General features: G+C 50.0%; 11 protein-coding genes across 11 annotated transcripts; 7 read left to right on the top strand and 4 right to left on the bottom strand.

Annotated features, from left to right (window-relative positions):
- Positions 1 to 29: 29 nt before the first annotated feature.
- Positions 30 to 1,528, top strand: VC83_05876 (uncharacterized protein). Its single transcript, XM_024469485.1, has 2 exons — positions 30 to 261; positions 323 to 1,528. Exons 1-2 carry the CDS (start codon positions 231 to 233, stop codon positions 1,297 to 1,299), a joined length of 1,008 nt encoding a protein of 335 aa, XP_024322502.1. The 5' UTR covers positions 30 to 230; the 3' UTR covers positions 1,300 to 1,528.
- On the top strand, positions 1,522 to 4,744 carry VC83_05875 (uncharacterized protein). Its single transcript, XM_024469484.1, has 2 exons — positions 1,522 to 3,682; positions 3,733 to 4,744. The coding sequence occupies exons 1-2, from the start codon at positions 2,080 to 2,082 to the stop codon at positions 4,305 to 4,307; spliced, it is 2,178 nt and encodes a 725-aa protein (XP_024322403.1). The 5' UTR covers positions 1,522 to 2,079; the 3' UTR covers positions 4,308 to 4,744.
- ILV3 (dihydroxy-acid dehydratase ilv3) lies at positions 4,745 to 9,058 on the top strand. The gene is made up of 2 exons (XM_024469483.1): positions 4,745 to 4,937; positions 4,997 to 9,058. Exons 1-2 carry the CDS (start codon positions 4,870 to 4,872, stop codon positions 6,762 to 6,764), a joined length of 1,836 nt encoding a protein of 611 aa, XP_024322320.1. The 5' UTR covers positions 4,745 to 4,869; the 3' UTR covers positions 6,765 to 9,058.
- Positions 7,208 to 8,655, bottom strand: VC83_05873 (uncharacterized protein; the record flags this gene model as incomplete). The annotated part of the gene is made up of 3 exons (XM_024469482.1): positions 7,208 to 8,357; positions 8,413 to 8,508; positions 8,561 to 8,655. 3 exons carry the CDS (start codon positions 8,653 to 8,655, stop codon positions 7,208 to 7,210), a joined length of 1,341 nt encoding a protein of 446 aa, XP_024322399.1.
- Positions 9,059 to 9,084: 26 nt separating the features above from the next.
- On the top strand, positions 9,085 to 11,555 carry PUS1 (tRNA pseudouridine synthase 1). Its single transcript, XM_024469481.1, has 3 exons — positions 9,085 to 9,320; positions 9,368 to 10,876; positions 10,924 to 11,555. Exons 1-3 carry the CDS (start codon positions 9,124 to 9,126, stop codon positions 11,108 to 11,110), a joined length of 1,893 nt encoding a protein of 630 aa, XP_024322319.1. The 5' UTR covers positions 9,085 to 9,123; the 3' UTR covers positions 11,111 to 11,555.
- Positions 11,531 to 14,650, top strand: PKA1 (camp-dependent protein kinase catalytic subunit). The gene is made up of 5 exons (XM_024469480.1): positions 11,531 to 11,628; positions 11,669 to 13,414; positions 13,461 to 13,714; positions 13,761 to 14,135; positions 14,186 to 14,650. Exons 2-5 carry the CDS (start codon positions 12,695 to 12,697, stop codon positions 14,211 to 14,213), a joined length of 1,377 nt encoding a protein of 458 aa, XP_024322400.1. The 5' UTR covers positions 11,531 to 11,628; positions 11,669 to 12,694; the 3' UTR covers positions 14,214 to 14,650.
- Positions 14,651 to 14,658: 8 nt separating this feature from the next.
- VC83_05870 (uncharacterized protein) lies at positions 14,659 to 15,695 on the bottom strand. Its single transcript, XM_024469479.1, has 2 exons — positions 14,940 to 15,695; positions 14,659 to 14,883 (listed from the first exon to the last, which is right to left on the bottom strand). The coding sequence occupies exons 1-2, from the start codon at positions 15,276 to 15,278 to the stop codon at positions 14,707 to 14,709; spliced, it is 516 nt and encodes a 171-aa protein (XP_024322401.1). The 5' UTR covers positions 15,279 to 15,695; the 3' UTR covers positions 14,659 to 14,706.
- A 22-nt stretch (positions 15,696 to 15,717) lies between these two features.
- TWF1 (twinfilin, actin monomer-sequestering protein) lies at positions 15,718 to 17,327 on the top strand. Its single transcript, XM_024469478.1, has 3 exons — positions 15,718 to 15,810; positions 15,873 to 16,462; positions 16,534 to 17,327. Exons 1-3 carry the CDS (start codon positions 15,792 to 15,794, stop codon positions 16,918 to 16,920), a joined length of 996 nt encoding a protein of 331 aa, XP_024322260.1. The 5' UTR covers positions 15,718 to 15,791; the 3' UTR covers positions 16,921 to 17,327.
- A 99-nt stretch (positions 17,328 to 17,426) lies between these two features.
- SFC1 (Mitochondrial succinate-fumarate transporter) lies at positions 17,427 to 19,183 on the bottom strand. The gene is made up of 6 exons (XM_024469477.1): positions 18,920 to 19,183; positions 18,816 to 18,863; positions 18,712 to 18,761; positions 18,461 to 18,659; positions 18,168 to 18,377; positions 17,427 to 18,016 (listed from the first exon to the last, which is right to left on the bottom strand). The coding sequence occupies exons 1-6, from the start codon at positions 18,981 to 18,983 to the stop codon at positions 17,607 to 17,609; spliced, it is 981 nt and encodes a 326-aa protein (XP_024322259.1). The 5' UTR covers positions 18,984 to 19,183; the 3' UTR covers positions 17,427 to 17,606.
- A 757-nt stretch (positions 19,184 to 19,940) lies between these two features.
- Positions 19,941 to 20,762, top strand: DFR1 (dihydrofolate reductase). Its single transcript, XM_024469476.1, has 2 exons — positions 19,941 to 20,167; positions 20,222 to 20,762. Exons 1-2 carry the CDS (start codon positions 19,994 to 19,996, stop codon positions 20,696 to 20,698), a joined length of 651 nt encoding a protein of 216 aa, XP_024322254.1. The 5' UTR covers positions 19,941 to 19,993; the 3' UTR covers positions 20,699 to 20,762.
- Positions 20,763 to 21,819, bottom strand: SSP1 (protein kinase ssp1). Its single transcript, XM_024469475.1, has 4 exons — positions 21,595 to 21,819; positions 21,249 to 21,518; positions 20,939 to 21,195; positions 20,763 to 20,879 (listed from the first exon to the last, which is right to left on the bottom strand). The coding sequence occupies exons 1-4, from the start codon at positions 21,595 to 21,597 to the stop codon at positions 20,870 to 20,872; spliced, it is 540 nt and encodes a 179-aa protein (XP_024322253.1). The 5' UTR covers positions 21,598 to 21,819; the 3' UTR covers positions 20,763 to 20,869.
- Between the last annotated feature and the right edge of the window lie 107 nt (positions 21,820 to 21,926).

The following is a 21,926-nucleotide window of genomic DNA, read 5'->3' as shown; positions in this document are numbered from 1 at the left end:
TTCGACGCGATCACAAGCCAGCGACTCTACACAAAATCAGTAATATCAAATCCACATCTTGATGAGAAAGTCTGGAGTGAACGAGCTTTTGTCGTATAGAGAAGGCGACCTGTCGCTAGCTGCGACGAGATAAGTTATCTCTTACTGTGACAGAGTAGCAGTCGCATCCACGTCTGCCCTCCCGTTTATTTATATTCGCTTTCTCATCTCGACGATTACGTTACGGTGAGATGGAGAAGTATTCTCAGTTTCGGGATCGAGGTGAATATTGACACCACATCTGATGCATCAGTGATAGGTCATAGCTAAATTGATTTCGTAGGATCTGGCATCGCGCCTTTCTTCCCCGTCACCTCCCCAACCTCCACTCTTTATCTCCCTGTCAATATATTTCTCTTCGCCGTGAAGCTTCCACTGTTTCTTGCGATCGCCGTGGCCTATTTTTTCTTTTTACAATGGCTTCCGCTTGGGGCATTTATCAGAAAGGCCATGCTATGGGTTATACTCGGAGCACCGGGAATTTGGTGGATCGATTTGCAAATTGACGGAGTCAAGAAAGGCTCTCTCGCACGCGAGAAACAAAGGCTTCCGGCCCCATCGAGCATAATAGCTTCGTCGTTCACATCTCCTGTGGATGCCATATACCTAGCAGCAATCTTCGACCCGGTTTTTACAGTCTCTTACCCCGGCACAAGGCAAGTGCACCCCATATCACTCTTGGGCGCGATGCTTCGTGCACTCTCTGGACCAGAAGAAGCTCCACCTGCAGGTGTAAAGCTTGTCGACCTTGGGACGCTTGTATCCGAAAACCCGGACAGCGTGATTGTGGTGTTTCCCGAGTGTACCACGACGAACGGGAAAGGCATTCTGCCACTGAGCCCCAGCCTTCTGAACGTTCCGTCAACCACAAAAATCTTCCCTATCAACCTGCGGTATTCGCCCCCAGACATTACTACACCAGTCCCAGGCCGCTACTGGTCATTCTTATGGAACCTTCTATCCCAGCAGACGCACTGTATCCGAGTCCGTATCGCGGAAGCCGTTTACAACACAGCCAAGCCAGGAGATGTATCTTCCGAGAAGAAGGACAAATACCTCATTAACTTCCTTGATCTTCCGGAAGAGGATTCTACTGATATGAGCTCGGGAACGAGAAAGAGGGGGGTTAATGCTGAGGAACAGAAGGTTTTGGACCAGGTGGGTGAGGCATTGGCGAGACTCGGCAGAGTCAAGAGGGTAGGACTCACGGTCAAGGATAAGGCAGCATTTGTAGGAGCCTGGTCTAAGAAGATCAGATGAGACAGCAGTACCCCCAAAAATGGCGATTCTAGATATCATTTTTTGTTCGCACTATGCCCCCTAATTGATCCATACTATATATGAGTTTGTCTGCGGGGGGTGGTGAGTGGAACTGTGATGGCTTGGCTGAATGAGGGGTTTCTGTCGTCCAAGGAAATGCAAGGTTACAGTACTCGCACATATTCCACCAGCGCCGCCTCGGACTTTCCCAATCCATTCCCAATCCATTCCCAATCCATTCCCAATTCCCAATCGTGCTTGATGCGCATTTCCAACTGGACGTCAAGCTGGCTGGCTACACCAGCTACAACATGTAGGTTCGGTTGTAGCCGCGCCCGTTGTTTATTCCTTGATTGTAATCGGACCTCTGGCGCGAGGATTCTCTCTATCCCATCTGCGCTCACACGGCCCAGCACCTTGGCCCTGTTGCTAAAAACCCGTTAACCTAGTTTATCCTAGTCCTATCGCCCGTAGGCTTCTGGATCATTTTGTGACAGCGACTTGCAACCAGCCAGTCACCTTGGAAGGACGTTACGCAGGGACGTTACGCAGGCTCATCATCCCATCTGACCCCAAGAGAACGAGGTCAAAGTCAAAAGCAATTTCCTCCTTACGGATCTTCACCACCAACGTTACACACCCATTCACCTCCCCCCAAATCTATACGCGCCCAAAAACAATGTTGCTTGCCATCAGCATCCCGAAATTGGCCCCATTCCTATTTCTCTCGTGAGAGCGAAGCAGCTCATCAATTAGAGCCGTCCGCATCGTGGCGCAACAATGACGAACCCGAACCACCACATCCCAACCCCTCACAGCGAAGAAGACAACGACTCGGAGAAGGATTTTGCAGCCCAGCATTTAATAGGTCATGACGAGCCTCTAATTACCCAAAATGATACACACGACGTCAAGGCGCTGCCGCGACGCACACCAGAGGACCCTGTCTTCACTTCTACGACGATAGCACCCTCACCACCCCCACCGACCGTATGCGCCCCGTCGCAATTACGAACGGCCCTGTCTTCCCTGAATACTGCGCAGCAGAGATATTCGGGCGCTTCGAGTCCTGATTCAAGCCCTGTCAGCGCATCCAGGCTACGAGTACAAAGAAGCTTTACTTCACGGCCACCGGAGCTCGAAGCGTCAGATACCAACCAAGAACGGCGTGCCTCAAAGTCCATCCCTATTGCGAGGACACCGAGTATAAAGCAGCTTCTTGCGAGCAGTTTCGGGTCAAACTCGTATACTGGCTCCGCACCAAACTCGGCCTTATCGTCTCCTCAACTTAATGCAATGCCGGACCTTACGCCCCTTCCGTCCCCAATTATGTCAAATGACTCTCCTGGCCCATGGAGGCGGCGCATATCTACGTCCGAATACAATGAATCAAGGGCAGCCCCGCTGACTGGGGATACGGCTCTCGTGACGCCAAACGGAGAACTGATCCCGTCAGCTATTGCGAACGAGTCTAAGCGTCGCGCATACCGCGGACTTCTCCTAAACTCGGAGGACGTTGCCTTCGAGCCGTCTAGCTATAAAAGAGAGATGCAAAACTCGACTCAGTCAAGGAATAGAAGCCTGAGCGAATACATGCCTGATCCACAAACGCCTAAGAAACGCCAGCAGTCTGTTTCAGGTACTTATCCTAAAGACATGCTCCCCGATCATGCTCCACCCGTAGATTCCCATATGCGCAGGGAGCCGAATCTTGCGCTGCAGAGAGGCATTGCGCCAGTACCACGACCGCCAACTCCACCATCCAGTCGAACTGGAGGGGAGAGCAGCGAGAGTGATTCGGCTGTTTCCAGCGCAACAAAGCCAATAGTAAAGGATTATAAAAAGAGGTCTAAACATATTTATTTTGATGCGGTCACCATCGCCGACAATAAGAAACGAAGATGGAGGGCATTGAAGCTATTGGGAGAAGGCACTTTCAGCAAAGTTGTCCTAGCAACAAGTCAGTTGGAAAAAGACAGTAATACGGTAGATGAAGATGATATATCTCTTCCACATAATGGAGCCACAGAAGCCGCCTTAACTGAGGCGGACACCAAGAAACTGGTAGCTGTCAAGATATGTGAGCATGGCCCTAAAGGAGGCGCATCTGAAGAAAGAGTGGAAATTTCTCTGAAGCGAGAGCTAGAGCTAATGAAATCGATACACCACCCGTCATTGGTAGAGCTACAAGCATGGAGAATAGAGGAGTCCAGAGCGATCCTTGTGCTAGGTTACTGCCCCGGCGGAGACTTATTCGAAGTTGCAAGCCAGCGCCCTTCAATCCTTCTTCCATCTCTTCTCCAACGGATATTCGCGGAGATCGTTTCTGCTATACAATATTTGCATGACCGCCACATCGTTCATCGCGATATCAAGCTAGAGAGTAAGTGAAAACTGATTACAAGCCTTTTGTTACGCACCTAACAATGGTAGATGTCTTAGTCAATCTCCCACACTCAGAGCTAACAAAACCTACCAACTGGAGTACATACCCATACTCTGTCATAACTGTTACGGACCTTGGCTTGGCAAGATATGTAACAGATGATGAGAAGCTTTCGACAAGATGCGGAAGCGATGATTATGCAGCTCCAGAGGTGATCATGGGCCAGCCATATGATGGCCGTGCTGTGGACGCCTGGAGTCTGGGCGTCCTTCTCTACGCCCTTCTGGAGTCGAGGCTTCCTTTCGACCCCAACCCTGGGTTATCAGAGGGCCACAAGCAGCGATCTAGAACCTCCCACCGGATTGCCAGGGTAGAGTGGAGATGGGTCATGTGGGAAGGTGAAGATGGCGACCATGAGGCAGATGAGGCGAAATTTGAAGCTGCTGGCCTAAAGATGGCAATGGAAATCACCGAAAATCTTTTGAAAAGAGCGCGCAGTCGATGGACTGTAGACAGAGTGGCACAGATTGAGTGGGTGAAAAGTGCTATTCGTGTCGATGGCGGCATTAGGTTTCGAAACGAAGAAGAGCTGGGAAAGGCGGACGACATAGAGTTATTATGATACTGACAGGAGAGTCCGCCTGTATATTTAATTATGGGCAATCATTACCGTTAGTACTAGAAGGAGTTTTGGGAACAGGTGGGGTTTGTCAGATAGGAATGGTTCTGACAAAGGGGGGCAAGGGAACTTCGGCGATACTGGAACGGAAAGGTTGGCAATTTAGATACAGCTGTATAAACATTTTAGGCGGATAACAGAAGACCTTTAATTGAGACCTGGACTGGATTGGATCTTAGTCCAGTGATTCTGGTTTTGTGCTCAGTTGAGCTTCGAACAACTGCCTGTGCAACATTTCCCCATAAGCGTGGATTGACCAATTATAATCGCGAGATATCAAACACATCCGGAGTTAAGATCTTCCGGATCACCGGAATCGGAGAGTTGCTCTAAAATATTAGAAGGTATACTTTTGCACCTCTTCACAATTAACAAGTGGCACTGCGCTGTAGCTGACTTTGAAGCTTAGCCTAGCTATCGACGAGGAATCGAAAGTTTGGCACAACTCTGTTGACACGAAAGCAAGGTTTCTAGAAGCTTCGAGCCTTTGAAGTCAATCCCCGTCATGCACGCACGATTGAGAGTCCGGGCGAACGCCCGTGTTCTCAACTATCCCAGAGCTCCCAATTATAGGTACTATTACCTCTATAATTTGCTTGGAAATGATGCAGCTGCTAACTGTATCACTGCAGTCGTTCATTATCATCCGCACAACCTCTCCGCAATGCAACCCCCAAGGACTCGGAGCGACAGCTTAACAAGACCTCGGCTACAATCACCCAGCCAAAGTCGCAAGGTGCCTCGCAGGCTATGCTGTATGCCACAGGCATGACAGAGGAGAGGTTAAACAAGGCGCAGGTTGGCATTTCGTCTGTGTGGCACTCTGGCAACCCTTGCAACATGCATCTCCTCGACCTCAACCACAGAGTTAAGGAAGGTGTTGAAAGAGCTGGACTTGTGGGATACCAATTCAACACCATTGGTGTATCAGATGGTATTTCCATGGGAACTACTGGTATGCGTTACAGCTTGCAGTCCAGAGATTTGATCGCAGACAGCATTGAGACTGTGATGGGCGGACAGTGGTATGACGCAAACATCTCAATTCCAGGCTGTGACAAGAACATGCCTGGTGTAATGATGGCGATGGGCCGTGTCAACCGCCCCTCGTTGATGGTTTACGGAGGATCCATCAAGCCAGGTTGCTCTGCGACCCAAGGCAATGCTGATATCGATATCGTCTCGGCGTTCCAGGCATACGGACAGTTTATCACCGGCGAGATCACTGAGGAAGTCCGTTACGATATCATCCGCAACGCCTGCCCAGGAGGTGGTGCTTGTGGTGGTATGTACACGGCTAACACGATGGCTACCGCAATTGAGGTCATGGGTATGACCCTGCCAGGTTCTTCGTCTAACCCAGCTGAGTCAAAGGCGAAGCACCTTGAGTGCCTGACTGCGGGTGGTGCTATCAAGACTCTCCTGCAAGAAGACATTCGTCCCAGTGACATTCTTACTCGCCAGGCCTTCGAGAACGCCATGATTGTTGTCATCATCACCGGTGGCTCTACCAACGCCGTCCTGCATTTGATTGCTATTGCCGACTCCGTTGGTATCAAGCTTACCATTGACGACTTCCAAGCCGTTTCTGACCGCATTCCATTCTTGGCCGACCTCAAGCCTTCCGGAAAGTACGTCATGGCCGATCTTCACAACATTGGCGGCACACCGTCGCTTCTCAAGCTCCTCCTGAAGGAGGGATTAATCGACGGCTCTGGCATGACTGTTACCGGAAAGACGCTGGCCAAGAACTTGGAGGCCTTCCCGGAATTCCCAAGCGACCAGACTATCATTCGCCCACTTTCCAACCCAATTAAGGAGACCGGACACATCCAGATTCTGCGTGGTTCGCTCGCCCCTGGCGGCTCCGTTGGCAAGATCACTGGAAAGGAGGGCCTGACCTTCACTGGCAAGGCGAAGGTATACGATGCCGAGAGTCTCTTCATTGAGGCGCTCGAGAGAGGTGAGATCAAGAAGGGCGAGAAGACCGTTGTTGTCATCCGTTACGAGGGTCCCAAGGGAGGACCAGGTATGCCAGAGATGCTGAAGCCCAGCTCCGCCATTATGGGAGCTGGCCTCGGCAAGGACTGTGCACTGGTCACCGATGGACGCTTCAGCGGCGGATCCCACGGCTTCTTGATCGGCCACGTTGTCCCTGAGGCCCAGGAAGGTGGACCAATCGGACTAGTAAGAGATGGGGATGAGATTACCATTGACGCGGAGACGAAGAGGATGGATCTGAACGTATCGGAGAAGGAGTTGGCTGAGAGAAGGAAAACCTGGGTTGCGCCCCCGTTGAAGTACAAGAAGGGAACTTTGGCGAAGTATGCTAGGTTGGTCAGCGATGCCAGCCGTGGATGCATCACGGATGGAGCTATGGACGAGAATCAGAAGCGCTAAGCATTTAAATATTAAATTAAAATGGCTCTGGAGAAATTTGTTCGGCCTGTGGGATTTTTTTCAATTAACAATTTCAAAAATTCATATCACTGGATTGGAGTAGGGGTCCGCTAGTCATACGTCTTTGACAAATTCAAGTTCTAATTTGTATCAGATGGATTTGGAGTCATTATATGGTGCTTGGCAACCCAGCTTTCCAGACTGTTCCCTCCGCAGCATGCCACTACCTTTTGCTACGCCGTTTGGGGTGCTAAGGGTAGGGCTGAGCGTATTGCTGTGGCTGCACATGGGGTGAACTATCTGGTATGTCTCCAACCGCAAAAAGCAATATCTCAGCGTCCCAGTTCGGCGTACAACCCCCCCCACACCCAATGTGATTTTCGACCCCTCTTTAATGGTCCCAGCCCTCCTAGTTGATTCTACGCTATCCGCCCGCCGGCAGATCAAACATCTTCAAATTCAACATCCTCCTCACTTTCAACCTCCTCTGCCGCAGTCGGCTCTTCGATCCTTACTTTCTTCGATGCTCTCCCGCTTTCAGGAGTTCCTGGTCCTGTCGCAGGGCTACCCACGCCTGTGCTTGTTCCTCCACTGGGACTGCCTGTGCCCGCTTTGGACTTCCTTAGCGCGCTGGCAAGACCGCCAGCGTGCGGTTTGGAATCAGAAACGGCGCTGCTGGGTGTGCCAACTCCAGATCCGGTAGCTGGCACTATGTCCTCGAAACCCAGATCCTCATCCTCATCTTCGTCCTCATCCGTCTCGAACTCATCTTCTGCCTCCTTTTCTGCTTCTCGAGCCTGTTCGGCTTTAAGTTGTGCGAAGTAGTCATCAATCGCAGCTCCATCACCCGAAAATGACGGCGTGGTGATAATATCTTTCTTTTCCTTGCTTTCTTCCAGAACCTCTGACTTCATGGCCGATTGTGAGGTAGGGATAATCTGTTCACCAGTCACAGTACTGTGTGTGAAATGAGCGGGAAGCACATTTTGCGCCAAATACGCTTCTCTGCGCGCTTGCTCAGCAGCCTTGTCTGCCTCTGTCGGCCCTTCAGAGGCTGTAACTGTGACTGCAATGCTTGTTGGACCGGTATTTGTGAGGCCTTTGACTGCCGTGGGCCTATTTGATAGCGAGTCGACAGGGACTGTTTCATTTGCAGGATTGAGCAAGGCATCTCGAATGACTGGTCGTGCAGCTGCGTAGGCGACCTCGAAGGTGCTATCCGGAATAACCACTTGATCAATTTTCGGAAGTAGGTCTGTGATAAACCTGAATTGAGCATTGAGTCTTGTAGATTGCTCATGGCCACCACTGTCTCCGTGCTCATTTGGAACAAGTGGGTAACTGCACTTATGGCACAAGAAACCCAGCTTGTAGTCGATCTTGTCCAAAACCTCCAATTGTGTCCATTCAGACTGGCAACGTGGACAGACGTATTCCTTCCTCTCTTCCTTCGTAATAGTATTGCCTTGAACATTTTTGTCGATACGATATACCCGCCACTTGATTGCATCGACTGTGGCGCGATAATCGATATAGTAATAGGTCCTGTTTATGGGACGCTGTTGGCCCTCTTTCGTCTCAGATCGGGTATGTCTGTTTGAGGAATCGTGTCAGAAAATTATCTCTGGGAAGGCCTGTTCAAACATACACTGCCAAGAACCTGTCTTCCCTGAGCTTTCCGCACAGCTTGTGAAGCTCTTTGGTGTTCATACCCATCAGAAAGGCCATATCGTCATCTCGCAAGCTGTCCTGGTCAACACCACAATCAGATTTACAAACCACCCCAAGGGACATACGCTGAGTGAATAATCAATGCATCAATGACCAGAATATGCTTTGTGTCATAAAAGGATCTCATGACAGAGCGTACGAGTGTCTGGGCGAGATCCATGGCTGGTTTCTTAACTTGAAAGTAGTTATTATCTTGATAGGTATGCCGGGCTGAAATCGAAGAGCCTTATTTTCAACGGGCCTGGAAAGGTGAACACCGGATGACCTGTGGAGGCACGAAGGTGGTTATATTAACAATTGTAGTTGTATTTGTGCGCATGCATGGCCAGATGCGCCATGCGCTGTGGGCATGAGATTTGCTTTGAAGAGAATAAGCAGGTCAAAGCTCGTTGTTAGTTAAAGCTGAACTGAAGTATAGCCGTGTTTGATGATTAGGAATTTAACCTTCTACCTGACTTTGAAGGAACTTGGTTATCGGCAAGGCTGAAAGGCTGATGGAGTATATAAGCGCCGTTGATGCACAAGCGGCGGCTCCTAGACGCCCCTAGCGTTTAATTTTTGGGACTGGATTGAAAATAAACTCAGAACGCCAGACATTGGCGATGATAAGCATCAAATACTTGGCAAGATGGCGGATCAAAACAAACCCTCTGGCGATGCTCCAGTCACAACCAATTCGAGGCCTGTCGATGACCGCGACCGCCATGGCAAATACAGGAACCGCGGGAATAACGGCGGGCGAGAATTTGGGAAAGGCAGAGGGCGCGGGGGTAATAACCATGGTTCGCGCCAGCCGAAGGCAGAGAAGGGCAGGGGGGAATGGAGGTTTGTTTCTGAGAAGCCCTACGTCGACTTCCGACTAACTAAATAAGCCGAAATCTAGTTGACAAGCGCAAGAGAAATGAGGACGAGCAAGAATCAAAGAGACGGAAAATCGCTGAGTTCGGGGAGGGCGCTGTCCCTGAATCACCATTTTCGAAAGAAGAAATCGCAGCGGAGGAGCGCAGACCAAAGCGGAAGGTTGCTGTGCTCATTGGTTATGCAGGATCCGGATACAAGGGCATGCAGATAAATACGACAGAGAAGACCATTGAAGGAGACCTCTTTTCCGCCTTTGTGACGGCAGGAGCCATTTCCAAGGCCAATGCTGATGACCCTAAGAAATCTTCGCTGGTCCGCTGTGCGCGAACGGACAAAGGTGTCCATGCTGCCGGCAATGTCATATCTCTGAAACTGATCATCGATGAGGAAGGCATCGTGGAGAAAATAAATGCTGCATTGCCTCCTCAGATCAGGGTTTGGGGCATAGAGAGAACCAACGCATCTTTCAGTTGCTACCAGACATGCGATTCTAGATGGTACGAATATCTCATCCCGACGCATTCGTTCTTGCCGCCTCATCCCCAGAGCTATCTGGCAAAGAAGCTGGTTGATGCCGCTACCGCAGAGGGAAAACTGGAGCCTTACAACTCTCGCCAGGAAGATGTCGCTGGTTTCTGGGGCGAAACCGAGGAGAAATACATCAAGCCGATACTCGAGAAACTTGACCCAGAGCTACGAGCTAGTGTTATGGCAGCCATTCATACGGAGGATGTGGTTGAGAATCCAGATGAGAATACCGAGGAGGAGAAAACCTCCTCGGGGAAACCTGGTACTCCTGCATTAAAGGATGAATCCGAAGGTGGTCAGGTTAAGGAGAGCACATCTACAGGTTCTACGGGGGATGCGATAACGTCCCCTAAGACAACGGATGACAAGAAGGACTTACCCGCTACTACCACTGCTGCAGCGGGCGAGAAGACAGGGAAGATACCTAAACCTCTTACTCCATTGGAGGCGGCCATTAAAGAAGTCAAGGCGGCTTATATTAAAGCTAAGAAGGCGTATCGAATTTCCGAGACTCGCCGCGATAGAGTGCAAGAAGCACTGTCCGCATATCTGGGAACACGAAACTTCCACAACTATACGATTCAGAAGAGTTTCAAGGAAGATTCCGCAAAGCGAGTCATCCGTTCATTCACTGTAAACCCTGAGCCCGTTTATGTTAATGACACGGAATGGTTGTCTCTCAAGGTCCATGGGCAATCTTTCATGATGCACCAAATCAGAAAGATGGTGGCTATGGTAGCACTGGTGGTCCGATGCGGCACTCCAATCGAGCGCATTAATGAAAGTTACCAGAACCATAAGATCAGCATTCCAAAAGCGCCTGGGCTTGGTCTCCTTTTGGAGAGGCCCGTGTTTGATAGCTACAACAAAAGAGCCATCGACGACCTTCAGCGGGAGAAGATTGATTTTACGAAGTACGAGGCAGAGATCAATGAGTTCAAACAACGGGAGATCTACGAGAGAATATACAGGGAAGAAGAGAAGGAAAATCAGTATGTATCCCATCCCTATTCCGATTTTAAAAACTAACCCCTTGCAGATTCCATACCTTCTTCCACCATATCGATCACTATCGCTCAGAGTACTTCCTATGGGTCACGTCCACTGGCATCTCTGCTGCCAAACAGGCTTTGGCTTTGGGCAGGGGGGAAGCACCCAGCAAGGCGGACGAAGCGGTGGGACTGGGCTCTGAAGATGAGGGTGGAAATGGTTCAGAAGAGGGTTGAACTGAAGCTCCCTGGAACGTAGGAGAGGGTGTGATGTACATGTAAAGGGATCTATAAGCTAGCCACTATCTGTAGTTTCGTTTGGCCCAATTTGGTTTCCACAAAGGAGACCTTTACTGCTGATTCTGCCAATGCCCTTTAATATACTCCATTGAAAGCTAATGCCCGTCTAACACCAACACATCCATACTCCATTGAGAACTAATGCCCGTCTAACACCAACACATCCATACTGCATTGAGAACCAATGCCCGTCTAACACCAACACATCCATACTCCATTGAGAACTAACCCGTCGTAACTACCCAAAAATGACATGCAGCATTCGCAAGCCTGGTGTGGGTATGGAGAAAGTGCGGATCACGATGACGGGTGGCCGTTGTGGGGTTCACGCCGCCTTATGTTCTGTTTTGTATGACGATGTATGGTTCCAAAGTCCATGATGCAACATATTGGCAACCCCATAGTCAACCACAGACAATCATGGGGCTTTTATAGGCAATCATAGGCAATCATAGGCAATCATAGGCCGGTATAAACAATCATAGGCAATCATAGGCCGGTATAAACAATCCCATAGGTTGGGGTAGTCCCATCTCTCCACTATGCACCAACATGATATGATAGACTCCGTTATAATAGCACCGTAAACTCCGCTTTTGGGCGAGTCGGAGCCAGTCAGAGCCAATCATGCCAGATAAGAGCCAGAAGTGGCAGCTTAAGCTCAATATTCCCAGCTCACATCAGACGTCGTAAATGACTTGCTGCCAGCCGATTTTCACTTGCTTCCGGATGCCCGTCATTGCCAGTCCACCACAGCTGTAAAGTAGAGCGACAAACCGCACGATTCTAGAAATAGAGCCGAATTGTGCTGTAAGGACAAGTGCTTTATACCCTCTTACATCTCCTCCAGTACATGCACATACATGTCCAGTTACATACAATCCATAGAGTAAAGTACATGCAAGCCATAATACTCTCTGTACACAGCCAAACCAAAACATACAGCCAACCAGCACGAGCCAACCCAAACCCTCCCACCTCCCACACATCTCGTCACCTCACCACCCCACTTCAACATCCCTCCTCTCTCTTACGCTTCTACCCTCCCCACGCTTCTACGACTTCAAAACACTACAGCCTCCTCTCCTCTCTCTCCCGCCTCAATCCAATACAGAATTGACCTGGATATCCTTCTTCTACGACCCGACCCTTTCCTTTTCTTCACCGCTGTTACTCTATCGAAAACGCTACCCGGAGCTCGCATCCAGACCCGAAACGACACCACAGCGTCATTGCTGTTCAGCATCATTATCACCCAATTTATTCCTAACACTGGCTGAACCTCGATATTCAATATCCAACAATAGCGATCAAATTCACCCAATTGATTACTCCAGGCTGCGCAGTCCACACTGGGACTGAACTGGCCAAACCCGCTTCATACGTATTGGCGTAAACGTCTGTCTGCGACACATTGGTCTCAGCGATCGGCAAACAACTACTGTTGACGGCCATTATCTGCTCCCAAATTCAACGCCAGATTGGCAACTTCGTGCCTTGCTCAGGAAATCTCACTACTCTATGCCGGCACTCGGCTTCCTCAAAAAGATTCGGACGAAGGACGCGCCTGGACCCGACGGTGCGGCTACGAATGCGAACGACGCGGTAGAGCAGTCCACAACACCCGCTGCAGGCCATAACTTCACCAAAACTGGCACAGCTGGGCAGGAACCGCAAGGCCAGAAGCCCCAGGAAATCCCAGTAACTGCAACTAAAGCGAACCAGACGACCGCCAACGGAGTCCCGATGACGCCAGGGACGGACTACCAACAGTATGCGCCTTCACCTCAAACTCAGCCACAGGAAGAGAAGAAGCATTACCTACCTCACATCCACAACTTAATACATCCCAACCAAAATGAAAACACTGGCCAGACAATGACAAACCAGGCTGCCCCAGCAGGAGCGGTAGCGCAGCAGCAAGCCAGAAGTACCAAGGGCAAGTACAGCTTGACGGATTTCGATCTCCGGCGAACTCTTGGTACCGGAAGTTTTGGGCGTGTTCATCTCGTGCAATCAAAACATAATCAAAGGTATTATGCTGTTAAAGTATTGAAGAAGGCCCAGGTGGTCAAGATGAAGCAGGTTGAGCATACCAATGATGAGCGCCTGATGCTCCAGGAAGTCAAGCATCCATTTTTGATAACGCTGTGGGGAACATTCCAAGACTCCAAGAATATCTACATGGTCATGGACTTCGTCGAAGGTGGTGAACTGTTTTCGCTCCTCAGAAAGTCGCAGGCAAGTGAGCTCTTCTTTTACACTACAACTACTAACTCCCAAACAGAGGTTTCCCAACCCCGTGGCTAAGTTTTATGCTGCCGAAGTTACTCTCGCCCTGGAATACTTGCACTCAAAGGACATCATTTACCGAGACTTGAAGCCCGAAAATTTACTTCTGGATCGCCATGGACATCTCAAGATCACTGATTTTGGATTTGCGAAGAGAGTACCAGATATCACGTGGACTCTTTGTGGGACACCTGACTACTTGGCTCCAGAAGTGGTTTCCAGCAAAGGATACAACAAATCTGTCGACTGGTTAGTTTCCATTTTAACTCTTCTTTCTTTCTCTAATGTGGTGTAGGTGGTCTCTTGGGATCCTGATTTTCGAAATGCTTTGTGGATATACTCCATTCTGGGACGGTGGCTCTCCGATGAAGATCTACGAGAATATTCTTAAGGGGAAAGTGAAGTATCCTCCGTACATCCAGCCACCGGCCCAGGACTTGCTGCAACAGCTGATCACCGCTGATCTGACAAAACGGCTGGGAAATTTGCACGGCGGTGCTGAGGATGTGAAGAGACATGCATGGTTTGCCGAAGTCACATGGGACAGGCTCGCAAAGAAGGACATTGATGCACCATATGTCCCACCTGTCAAGGCTGGTGTTGGTGATGCCAGTCAGTTTGACAAGTACCCAGAGGAAACCGAGCAATACGGAGCCGGAGGACCGGATGAGTAGGTGTTCCTATCTTCACCACAAGATTTAATTGCTAACTGGTGTTTAGACATGGCCATTTATTCACAGACTTCTAAACTCTCAAAGCTCACCGATGCGCTAGAGGAGTACATTTATCCGATTAAAGAACATTTTTTATTCACGGGAAGGATAGATTCTTGATGCACACCAACCAGTTTCCTCATGGTTGGGAATGCACGAAGCACATATGATACGATGAATGGATGAATGCGATGTGAGGGGCATGTTGCATGTCATGAAAACTGGGAATGAACCATTATTACCGTTGCACTATAGCGTTATTCCAAGCTATCATAACCTACGCCAGGCTTGCGAATACTGCATGTCATTTTTGGGTAGTTAGACGGGCATTGGGAAGGTTGGTTCGGGGGTGGGCAGCAAACTTACCATCAAATATGAAATGTGTTATCATTTTCATCTCTTGCTATACTTGGGACGGAATCACAGCACGGATCGATTGGGCAGCAGACTTAGCATTCAATATGAAATGGGTTATCATTTGCATCTCTCCCTGTGCCTCTATTCTCGTACGCTCGTAAATCATCGTGTCTACATTTCCCTTCCTGTGCGCTCTTGAATCATTGCTTCAACCATCTCAACGACTCTCTTTGAATTGTCGTCAATCGAACCACCCTCCTCTCCTTCACCCAGTCCTCTCAAGGGCCCGAAAAGCCATAACTCCTTCATCTCCCGCGTGAGTGAGAGGAGATCTTGAGCGGCGCGGATCTGGCGTGGTCATTAGCCTTTTACTCTCAACTTGAATCAAATAACAATAGACATACCAAAGCCTGCGTCTCCACATTCGTCTGGAAGGCTTGAGCAGCAGCAACTTCCGAAGTCACATCTCCCTTGTTCGTTGTAGCGAGCTCAATGATGTTCTTGAATCTGAGAAGCATGGCATCGACGATTCCTTGCTCACGTTCCATAAGCTCGTTAGTACTCGGTCCCGTGCGTGTATTGAGAGATGAAGGAAGAGGCGCTGGAGGAGAAAGGGGTGCCACGTGAGTGACATCACCATCGTTAGCAATGACAGCTTGAGAGGCTTCATTTGCAGTTTGGTCAGCCGACGCTGAGCGACTGGGACTGCGTCGATCGTTTGACATGCTTGGTCTCCCTTCCATGATTTACTTTTTGTATTTATGAAAGAACTTGATGGAAAGGATACTCAGATGGCAGGAAGTTGTACTTTTGACGGTTTGTACCCGCAGAGACAGAGTTGTTCAGACTGGGAGTACAGGGGATAGAATGGCAAGGTAGATGGGGAACGAAGTGAACTTTCCACTCACCCAACAAGGCGTCCGTGGTTCGCTGCGAAGTGGCCATGGCCACAATTGCTACATATGAGATGCACAGCTACAACTTCCGTGCGCCTAATAACCGCGCAGTCGCTCCTTCCTTAAGCGTTGACAATGTTTATATGAGTCGGACGTTCATGGGTGCTTCGAAGCGCATGTTGATATGTTGATATCTACGCGATAGAAATCTGCTCCATCTCCTCAGGTAGCACTGAACCCTGTCACCTCGCGTATTACCCCTCCATCTAGCGCCGACCTCGAAACACCAGAGCGTCATCAATATATCCTGAAGTGACAGTAGCTGCCACGTAAATCAATCAGAGAAAGAGACAATTCACAATGCAGTCAGGAATTGCAGGTAACCTGATTCAATTCGGGGTGCGTCGGGGAGAGCTTCCTGCTGATACCAAGGTGCTCTAGCCTCCGCCGAGCTCGTAGCAGCCTTCAACAACCTCGTGGCATCTCCCAACCAGCGCGGGCTCCTGGTCAAAATCGACAAGGAGAAGCTCATCCCTGGATCCGCCATCGAGCCCTCCACTTCCGACTTCTTTAGTGATCTGGATCTTCTTACCCCCCACGTCACGGACAAAGGAGCGGCATACATAATATTACGCCGCTACCCCGATGCGAGCGACAGCTTCATCGCCGTGACTTACGTCCCCGATGCCGCGCCCGTGAGACAGAAGATGCTCTTCGCATCCACGCGCCTCACTTTAATTCGCGAACTAGGAATCGAAAGATTTAGGGAAACCATTTTCGCGACGACGAAGGCGGAGTTGACGGCAGATGGGTTCAGGAAGCACGATAAGCATGTTGAGTTAGAAGCGCCCTTGACGGAAGAGGAGCTGGCGCTGGGCGCAGTTAAGAGGGCAGAGTCGGAGGAGGGCAGAGGATCAAACGTCAAGAGGAGCCACATTAGTGACCACTTTGCAATGCCAATATCTGACGACGCCCTGGGCGCCCTGAAGAAGTTGGGGGACTCTGCGGGTGGAGATAACCTTGTCCAATTGGTACGAGCAGTCTACTGCCCACCCCTGCTTTGCATATACATTATAATGGAAGTAGCTAATACACCTCTTAGAAAATCAATATCGCGTTCGAAACGATCGAGCTGGCGTCCACATCCACCGCGACATTGCCAGAACTATCTACGGTCATCTCTTCCTCCGAGCCCCGCTTCTCCTTCTTCAACCACAGCCATGATGTTCCCAATGGCCCTCCCTCAACCTCTATAATCTTCATATACACTTGCCCAGGTGCCAGCAAGATCAAGGAGCGAATGCTCTACGCCAGTTCGCGGCAGGGCGTCATCGCTGTCGCAGAGAAGGGGGCGGCTTTGAAGGTCGTGAAGAAGATCGAGGCAAGCGACCCAGATGAGCTTAGCCCGGAGAGTATCGAGGAGGAATTTAAGCCGAAGGTGGAGACCAAGAAGGCTTTTGATAGACCGAAGAGGCCGGGGAGGAGGTGAGGTACATAGGGGAAATGGCCACGGGTGGATGTTTCTTGGGACATATGCTTAAATTGGTGGACAGTTTGTATGTTAACCATGACACAAAAATTGTCGACCTGAGCAGTGACCAGGAGTTAAAAGTTGCCGTAGATATATATACCGAAGAACTTCACTTTGAGATGCCTATTGGTATTATCTTAATATTACATAGTGGCCACGCTCTGGTTGTGGTGCCTAAAAGTTAGAGGAATGATCCTGGGGAACTGTGGGTTAATACAAGCAATTGAGCTGGTAAAGGTTGTCTTTGGACCGATTTCTGAGCACATAGATCATTAAAAGACCGTAATATGCTGGACTATTATAACCCTGAGCGATCAAGGGGCTCTATTTCCTCTCCAGTATTGCTCTAAACACTCATACCAGCGCTAGGGTCTATCTGCACGTTCCTACTTGTCCCTTTTCGGGCATCAGAAGCACGACCAGGGAATGCACTATGACGCAGGCATTGGGATGATCACCAGGTCCCGGAAGATTGTACCAAGCAAACTTGATATAAAATGGATATAAGTACTCGATACCATATAATCTACGCACAGCGTCTATATACAGAGTGTCACCATAACGCTTTTAGCCACTCGCATGAAAATGCCTTGCCTCCAACAATGCCCAACATGATCCGTCCATCATGGTAAAATACAGAACACTTACTCCTCGTACTTACCGCCCACAAGCTCCGCGATCGTCGTCCTGTTCTCGAGCTTCTCCTTCAGGAACTCGTACACTGTGAAGGTAACGGCCTGGCCGGGAGCGACACGCATCACACGCGGCGTGATGCCCTTGTAAAAGGCGTGCACGCCCTCCGTCTTGAACATGTCTGCTGCAATGTATGTTATTCTGCTCCATGCGCTCTGGCCGGCCTGGGCGGGAGTCTTCTGGAGGCGCGTCTTAATGGTGTCGATGGGGGCGTTGGAGAGGGGGCCCATGGCACCAGAGACGAGACCAATGAGGGTTGTTTGGTAGGAGGGGAGCTGGGAGTCGGCGTAGGCTGGTTGCCATCTTTGGAGGGCAGATTTGAACTCGGTGTAGGCAGTGAAGTTAACAGCCTGGTTGGTTCCTGGTGATCGATTAGTATCTGAGTGGTGGCGCAATCTGAGGGTGGTGGGGTTGAGGCATTTGACATGTGAAAGTGATAACTTGGGGTAGCTATCACGTGCTTGAGGTTTTGGAGGGGCGTGAATGGGGAAATCAAGTATTGCGACTCATACCTTGCCTCAGAGCTGTAAGCGAAATTCCACGGTATAACGCTCCAAAACCCTCCTCTTTAACCACAGTGTACAATGCGTGTGCGGCATTGCGGTATTTGGGGACATCGAGGGGGTCGGCCATGGAGTGGTTCTGTGCTTGGAGACGGATCTTGATGACCTCCATCGGCGTTACAACTGCGACAGCCTCTGTAACACCGGCAGCGAGGCCAGCTAGAATTGAATCGTCAGCGTTGAACAACTTTTAGAGTTGCAACCGATTTTGCGCGGCTACACTCGGAATGCCAGAATCATACCAAAGAAGGTTGCTTTTGTGCTGACGACACCAGTCTCCTTGTTTGCGAGCATGGCCTTGTATGCCTCAAACGACGTGAATCGAATGGCCATCTTGGGCATAATGCCAGTTACCACTGCGCCAAGACCTTTGTAGAGACCGAGGGGGGTCTCGCGCTTGATGATTTCTGATCCCGTGGCAATGAATCCTCTTGACTTCACCTATATGGTTTGTTAGAATGCTGCCAGGTCTGGGCTGCCTATCTCCACTTACACCTGGGGCACGCGCGCGACGAGAAAGTTGCATGCGAACTTTGATAGTATCTAGATGACAGTATCAGAAACCTGGCCCATTGAAAGTCGCCGAGGTGAACATACCGAGAGGATGGCAGATAAGCGCCTCCATCATTCCTGCACCACCGCCAGCTATGGAAAGTTAGAAGCCATTGGCGCAATAGATTTGAACTGCGATTGGGACTCACCGATCAAGTTCGTCGCTGCGGAGGGCGGGGGCTTCCCATCACGACCGTTGGTCTTTGGAGGCATATCGGCTGATGACTCTCTGCGTCACAAGACTAACTTCGTAGCAAGAATTTCCTGTAAACTCGGTACCGGTGACGAGCGTAGTTGCTTTGGATGAGATGCTCTGGAAACAGCTACAGCAACGACCCTGTTAGAAGTACAAAGTAGTATATACAGCGCCGGTTTCTCAGCGAAGAGAGCAAAAATATATTCGGGGGGGGTTGGGGGGGGGTGGGAGTTGGGAATGAGCAAGAAAGTCAAAAGATGAGGAGTATTGGGGTAATATTCTCAGAGTACGGAGTACAGTCAGGCGTACTTGGGGACTCCTCTCCATACCAGTTCGAGCCTACTTTAGTACCCAAAACTAGATCAAAGAGAGTAAGGTGGAGGTGGAGGGATCTTCTCCTCCATAACCCCAAGTTGCACCGCGGCTATGGAGATTAATTGAAACAGCTTGGATTTCATGGATGGTCGGCTGGCTGGCTTCGGCATTTCGACGCTCAGCCTCGCGAGCCTTGTGTGTGCGGTACCCACTAAAAGCGAAAATTCCCCGTTATCCTCGGTCGAAAGGTCCCGATGACGTTTGTGTGTCCTCCTAGAATCTGCAAGCAATAATGTTCCGCGGCGTGTTACGGAGTAGGTAGCGAGCGTACTCAACAGCCATCCCCCATTGTCCTTTCTGTAAGCCTATCTAATCCCCGCATTCCCGCAATATGGATAGTGTCTATTTGAAAGGTTTTGCTTTGCACATCCACTGCGGTCGGACGAAGCCGGCTTGAGCTTTGCATTTCGTATGAAATAGTTTGAGGCACGGCGATATCGGAAGTCATTTCTGCCACCCTCCACCCTCAATCCGTCTTGAAATGGAAATGCCGAGGCACGATAAAAAACAGTATCTGGTCATCTGATCACGTGTGGAATGATAGTCCCTCCTCGGCGGTGACGAATGGCAATAAGCATATGGTGATACGTACCGCGTTCGCGTTCGCGTTCGCGTTCCGTTCGCGTTCAAGCACATCCCTCTATTGGCAACGATGACTTCTCAGACCATGGTTCCCAAAGAATTGACCATCATAGTGGCTGCCACTGCCCGAAACATGGGTATCGGTTGCGCCGGCGAGCTTCCCTGGACCGGCCTCAGGAAGGAGATGGCATATTTTGCACGTGTCACGAAGCGTACCCCATTGGCTGCTACCCCAAATCCAGAAGTAGCCTCACGCCTCTCCAAAACTATTTGGAGACTGCTAACCCATATGCCTTAGTCCCCCAGGCCGGTGAGGAACGCAGTACTAATGGGTCGCAAGACCTGGGACAGCATCCCCCTCAAGTTTAGGCCGTTGAAGGGGCGAGTGAATATCGTGCTCAGTCGCTCACATACAACTCCAAAACCGCTTGCGGAGATCGATACTGATGCGGAGCCTTTACGAGTTGCATCATTATCTAATGCTATGCAAGCGCTCGAGACTAGCAGCGACATTGGCAAGGTATTTGTGATTGGTGGGGCTGAAATCTATCGCATGGCGATACAAGAGCAGGCGACCAAGAGGATTCTGGTAACAAAGATCCTCTCCGATTTCGACTGTGACACGTTCTTCCCAATATCACTGCCTGGAGACGATGGCCAATGGACGGAGAAGGGCAAGGAGGAACTGGACGCTTGGGTCGGCGAGGATGTTGCCTCGGGAGAACAGGAAGAGAATGGCATTAAGTATGTCTTCGAGATGTATGAGAGAGAATGAATCCAAGCGTCACAAGCATGGGCAGACCACTTATTGTTCATTACGATCGCCACAACTAAAAATGACACCCCTCTTCTCCAAATATCCAGCATCATCACCTCCAGATCCGAAGACTACAATGCTATTAACTGCTCCCAGCTACTGGCAAAATACCATAGGTAACTGCAGTATTTACTCGATCCTGTACAGGCAGATATTAGCTTGCACCACTTATATCACAGTGGGGACTATTTCTCATACCTCTCAATCAAATGCAATCCTGACGCGGTCTCGACAACGTGACTGATCTCACCAGGCTTCAGGTTGAATGCAGCATCCTCAAACTCCTTCTGCATGTCGCCCTTGCCGAAATAGCCCAGATCTCCCATCTTGCGTGCACTGCTGCAGTCGGACTCGCTCACAGAAAGGTTTCCCAGAGTGGTCTGTCCGCTTCTGATTCTCTGCTCATGAGCCAGAATGATGGTCATTGCCTCCTCCTTTGTGCGAGTAATATCGGCCTAACAATTACTCTGTCAGCTAGTGCTAAGGGCGCTCCATGATAATACCGTACCTCGCGCCAACTGCTTGGTCGCCTGCTATCCTTGTGCTTCACCAGTAGATGCGCCGCACGAATCTTGCCCTCGTTTCCGTTGGCAGCAGAAGGCTCTGGCTTGATCTCCGATGCGCTGTGATTCCTAGCCATATAGTTCTTCAATTTGTCGGTATCGGTTCCCTGCGGTGGCTCCCATCGTGATACCTGCTGCGAGGCGTTGAAGTAGTATGGCAGGTTCTTGGAGGTCGAGTGCCTTACTTCCCACCCCGCTGGAAGACCTGCGTCATTCTGGTTCGGGGTTAGCTATCAATATAGGGAGTGCTATAATAGAGTATGCTAGCTTCAATCAAGCTTCGTTACTGACCATCGTGAGGTTTTGTAGAGCTGGTGTTGATTCAATTGGAACGTGATACAAGAAATAGCGGGGAAGGCTGACGTAAACAACCTAAAATCTAAAGTTTGAAGGGGCTGTACTTGCGTTCGTGGCACCTGAAACAGGATATGATAGTACTCGGAGAATATCGAGACCTGAGTTTTGTAAATTTTGGCGGAAGTATCCTGGTCTTACTGTTATTGTTTTGGGTTATCGCATCGCACTTTTGCGGGGGATGGGGCTAAGAAGAAGCCCGTGCACTGTGCAACCCCATGTTGGATGACTAACGACTTTAGCGCGCGAAGGGCATGGAACGGAAGAGT

Source organism: Pseudogymnoascus destructans, assembly GCF_001641265.1.
Source record: "Pseudogymnoascus destructans isolate 20631-21 unplaced genomic scaffold scaffold_16, whole genome shotgun sequence".
Classification (NCBI taxonomy): Eukaryota; Fungi; Ascomycota; class Leotiomycetes; order Thelebolales; family Thelebolaceae; genus Pseudogymnoascus; species Pseudogymnoascus destructans.
The sequence above is the reverse complement of the archived record's forward strand: the minus strand, read 5'-3'. Positions and strand labels throughout refer to the sequence as shown.

Coding starts and splice junctions, on each gene's coding strand:
- VC83_05876 (XM_024469485.1), top strand. CDS start 231: ATGGAGAAGTATTCTCAGTTTCGGGATCGAG. Junction 262..322: donor TTCTCAGTTTCGGGATCGAG/GTGAATATTGAC, acceptor TTGATTTCGTAG/GATCTGGCATCGCGCCTTTC.
- VC83_05875 (XM_024469484.1), top strand. CDS start 2,080: ATGACGAACCCGAACCACCACATCCCAACCCCTCACAGCGAAGAAGAC. Junction 3,683..3,732: donor TCGCGATATCAAGCTAGAGA/GTAAGTGAAAAC, acceptor TAACAATGGTAG/ATGTCTTAGTCAATCTCCCA.
- ILV3 (XM_024469483.1), top strand. CDS start 4,870: ATGCACGCACGATTGAGAGTCCGGGCGAACGCCCGTGTTCTCAACTAT. Junction 4,938..4,996: donor CCCAGAGCTCCCAATTATAG/GTACTATTACCT, acceptor GTATCACTGCAG/TCGTTCATTATCATCCGCAC.
- PUS1 (XM_024469481.1), top strand. CDS start 9,124: ATGGCGGATCAAAACAAACCCTCTGGCGATGCTCCAGTCACAACCAAT. Junction 9,321..9,367: donor AAGGGCAGGGGGGAATGGAG/GTTTGTTTCTGA, acceptor TAACTAAATAAG/CCGAAATCTAGTTGACAAGC. Junction 10,877..10,923: donor GAAGAAGAGAAGGAAAATCA/GTATGTATCCCA, acceptor AACCCCTTGCAG/ATTCCATACCTTCTTCCACC.
- PKA1 (XM_024469480.1), top strand. CDS start 12,695: ATGCCGGCACTCGGCTTCCTCAAAAAGATTCGGACGAAGGACGCGCCT. Junction 13,715..13,760: donor TACAACAAATCTGTCGACTG/GTTAGTTTCCAT, acceptor AATGTGGTGTAG/GTGGTCTCTTGGGATCCTGA. Junction 14,136..14,185: donor GGAGCCGGAGGACCGGATGA/GTAGGTGTTCCT, acceptor ACTGGTGTTTAG/ACATGGCCATTTATTCACAG.
- VC83_05870 (XM_024469479.1), bottom strand. CDS start 15,278: ATGGAAGGGAGACCAAGCATGTCAAACGATCGACGCAGTCCCAGTCGC. Junction 14,884..14,939: donor ATGTGGAGACGCAGGCTTTG/GTATGTCTATTG, acceptor TGACCACGCCAG/ATCCGCGCCGCTCAAGATCT.
- TWF1 (XM_024469478.1), top strand. Junction 16,463..16,533: donor GAGATAACCTTGTCCAATTG/GTACGAGCAGTC, acceptor TACACCTCTTAG/AAAATCAATATCGCGTTCGA.
- SFC1 (XM_024469477.1), bottom strand. CDS start 18,983: ATGCCTCCAAAGACCAACGGTCGTGATGGGAAGCCCCCGCCCTCCGCA. Junction 18,864..18,919: donor CGCAGCGACGAACTTGATCG/GTGAGTCCCAAT, acceptor AACTTTCCATAG/CTGGCGGTGGTGCAGGAATG. Junction 18,378..18,460: donor CACAAAAGCAACCTTCTTTG/GTATGATTCTGG, acceptor ATTCAATTCTAG/CTGGCCTCGCTGCCGGTGTT.
- DFR1 (XM_024469476.1), top strand. CDS start 19,994: ATGACTTCTCAGACCATGGTTCCCAAAGAATTGACCATCATAGTGGCT. Junction 20,168..20,221: donor CTGCTACCCCAAATCCAGAA/GTAGCCTCACGC, acceptor CATATGCCTTAG/TCCCCCAGGCCGGTGAGGAA.
- SSP1 (XM_024469475.1), bottom strand. Junction 21,196..21,248: donor GACCAAGCAGTTGGCGCGAG/GTACGGTATTAT, acceptor AGTAATTGTTAG/GCCGATATTACTCGCACAAA.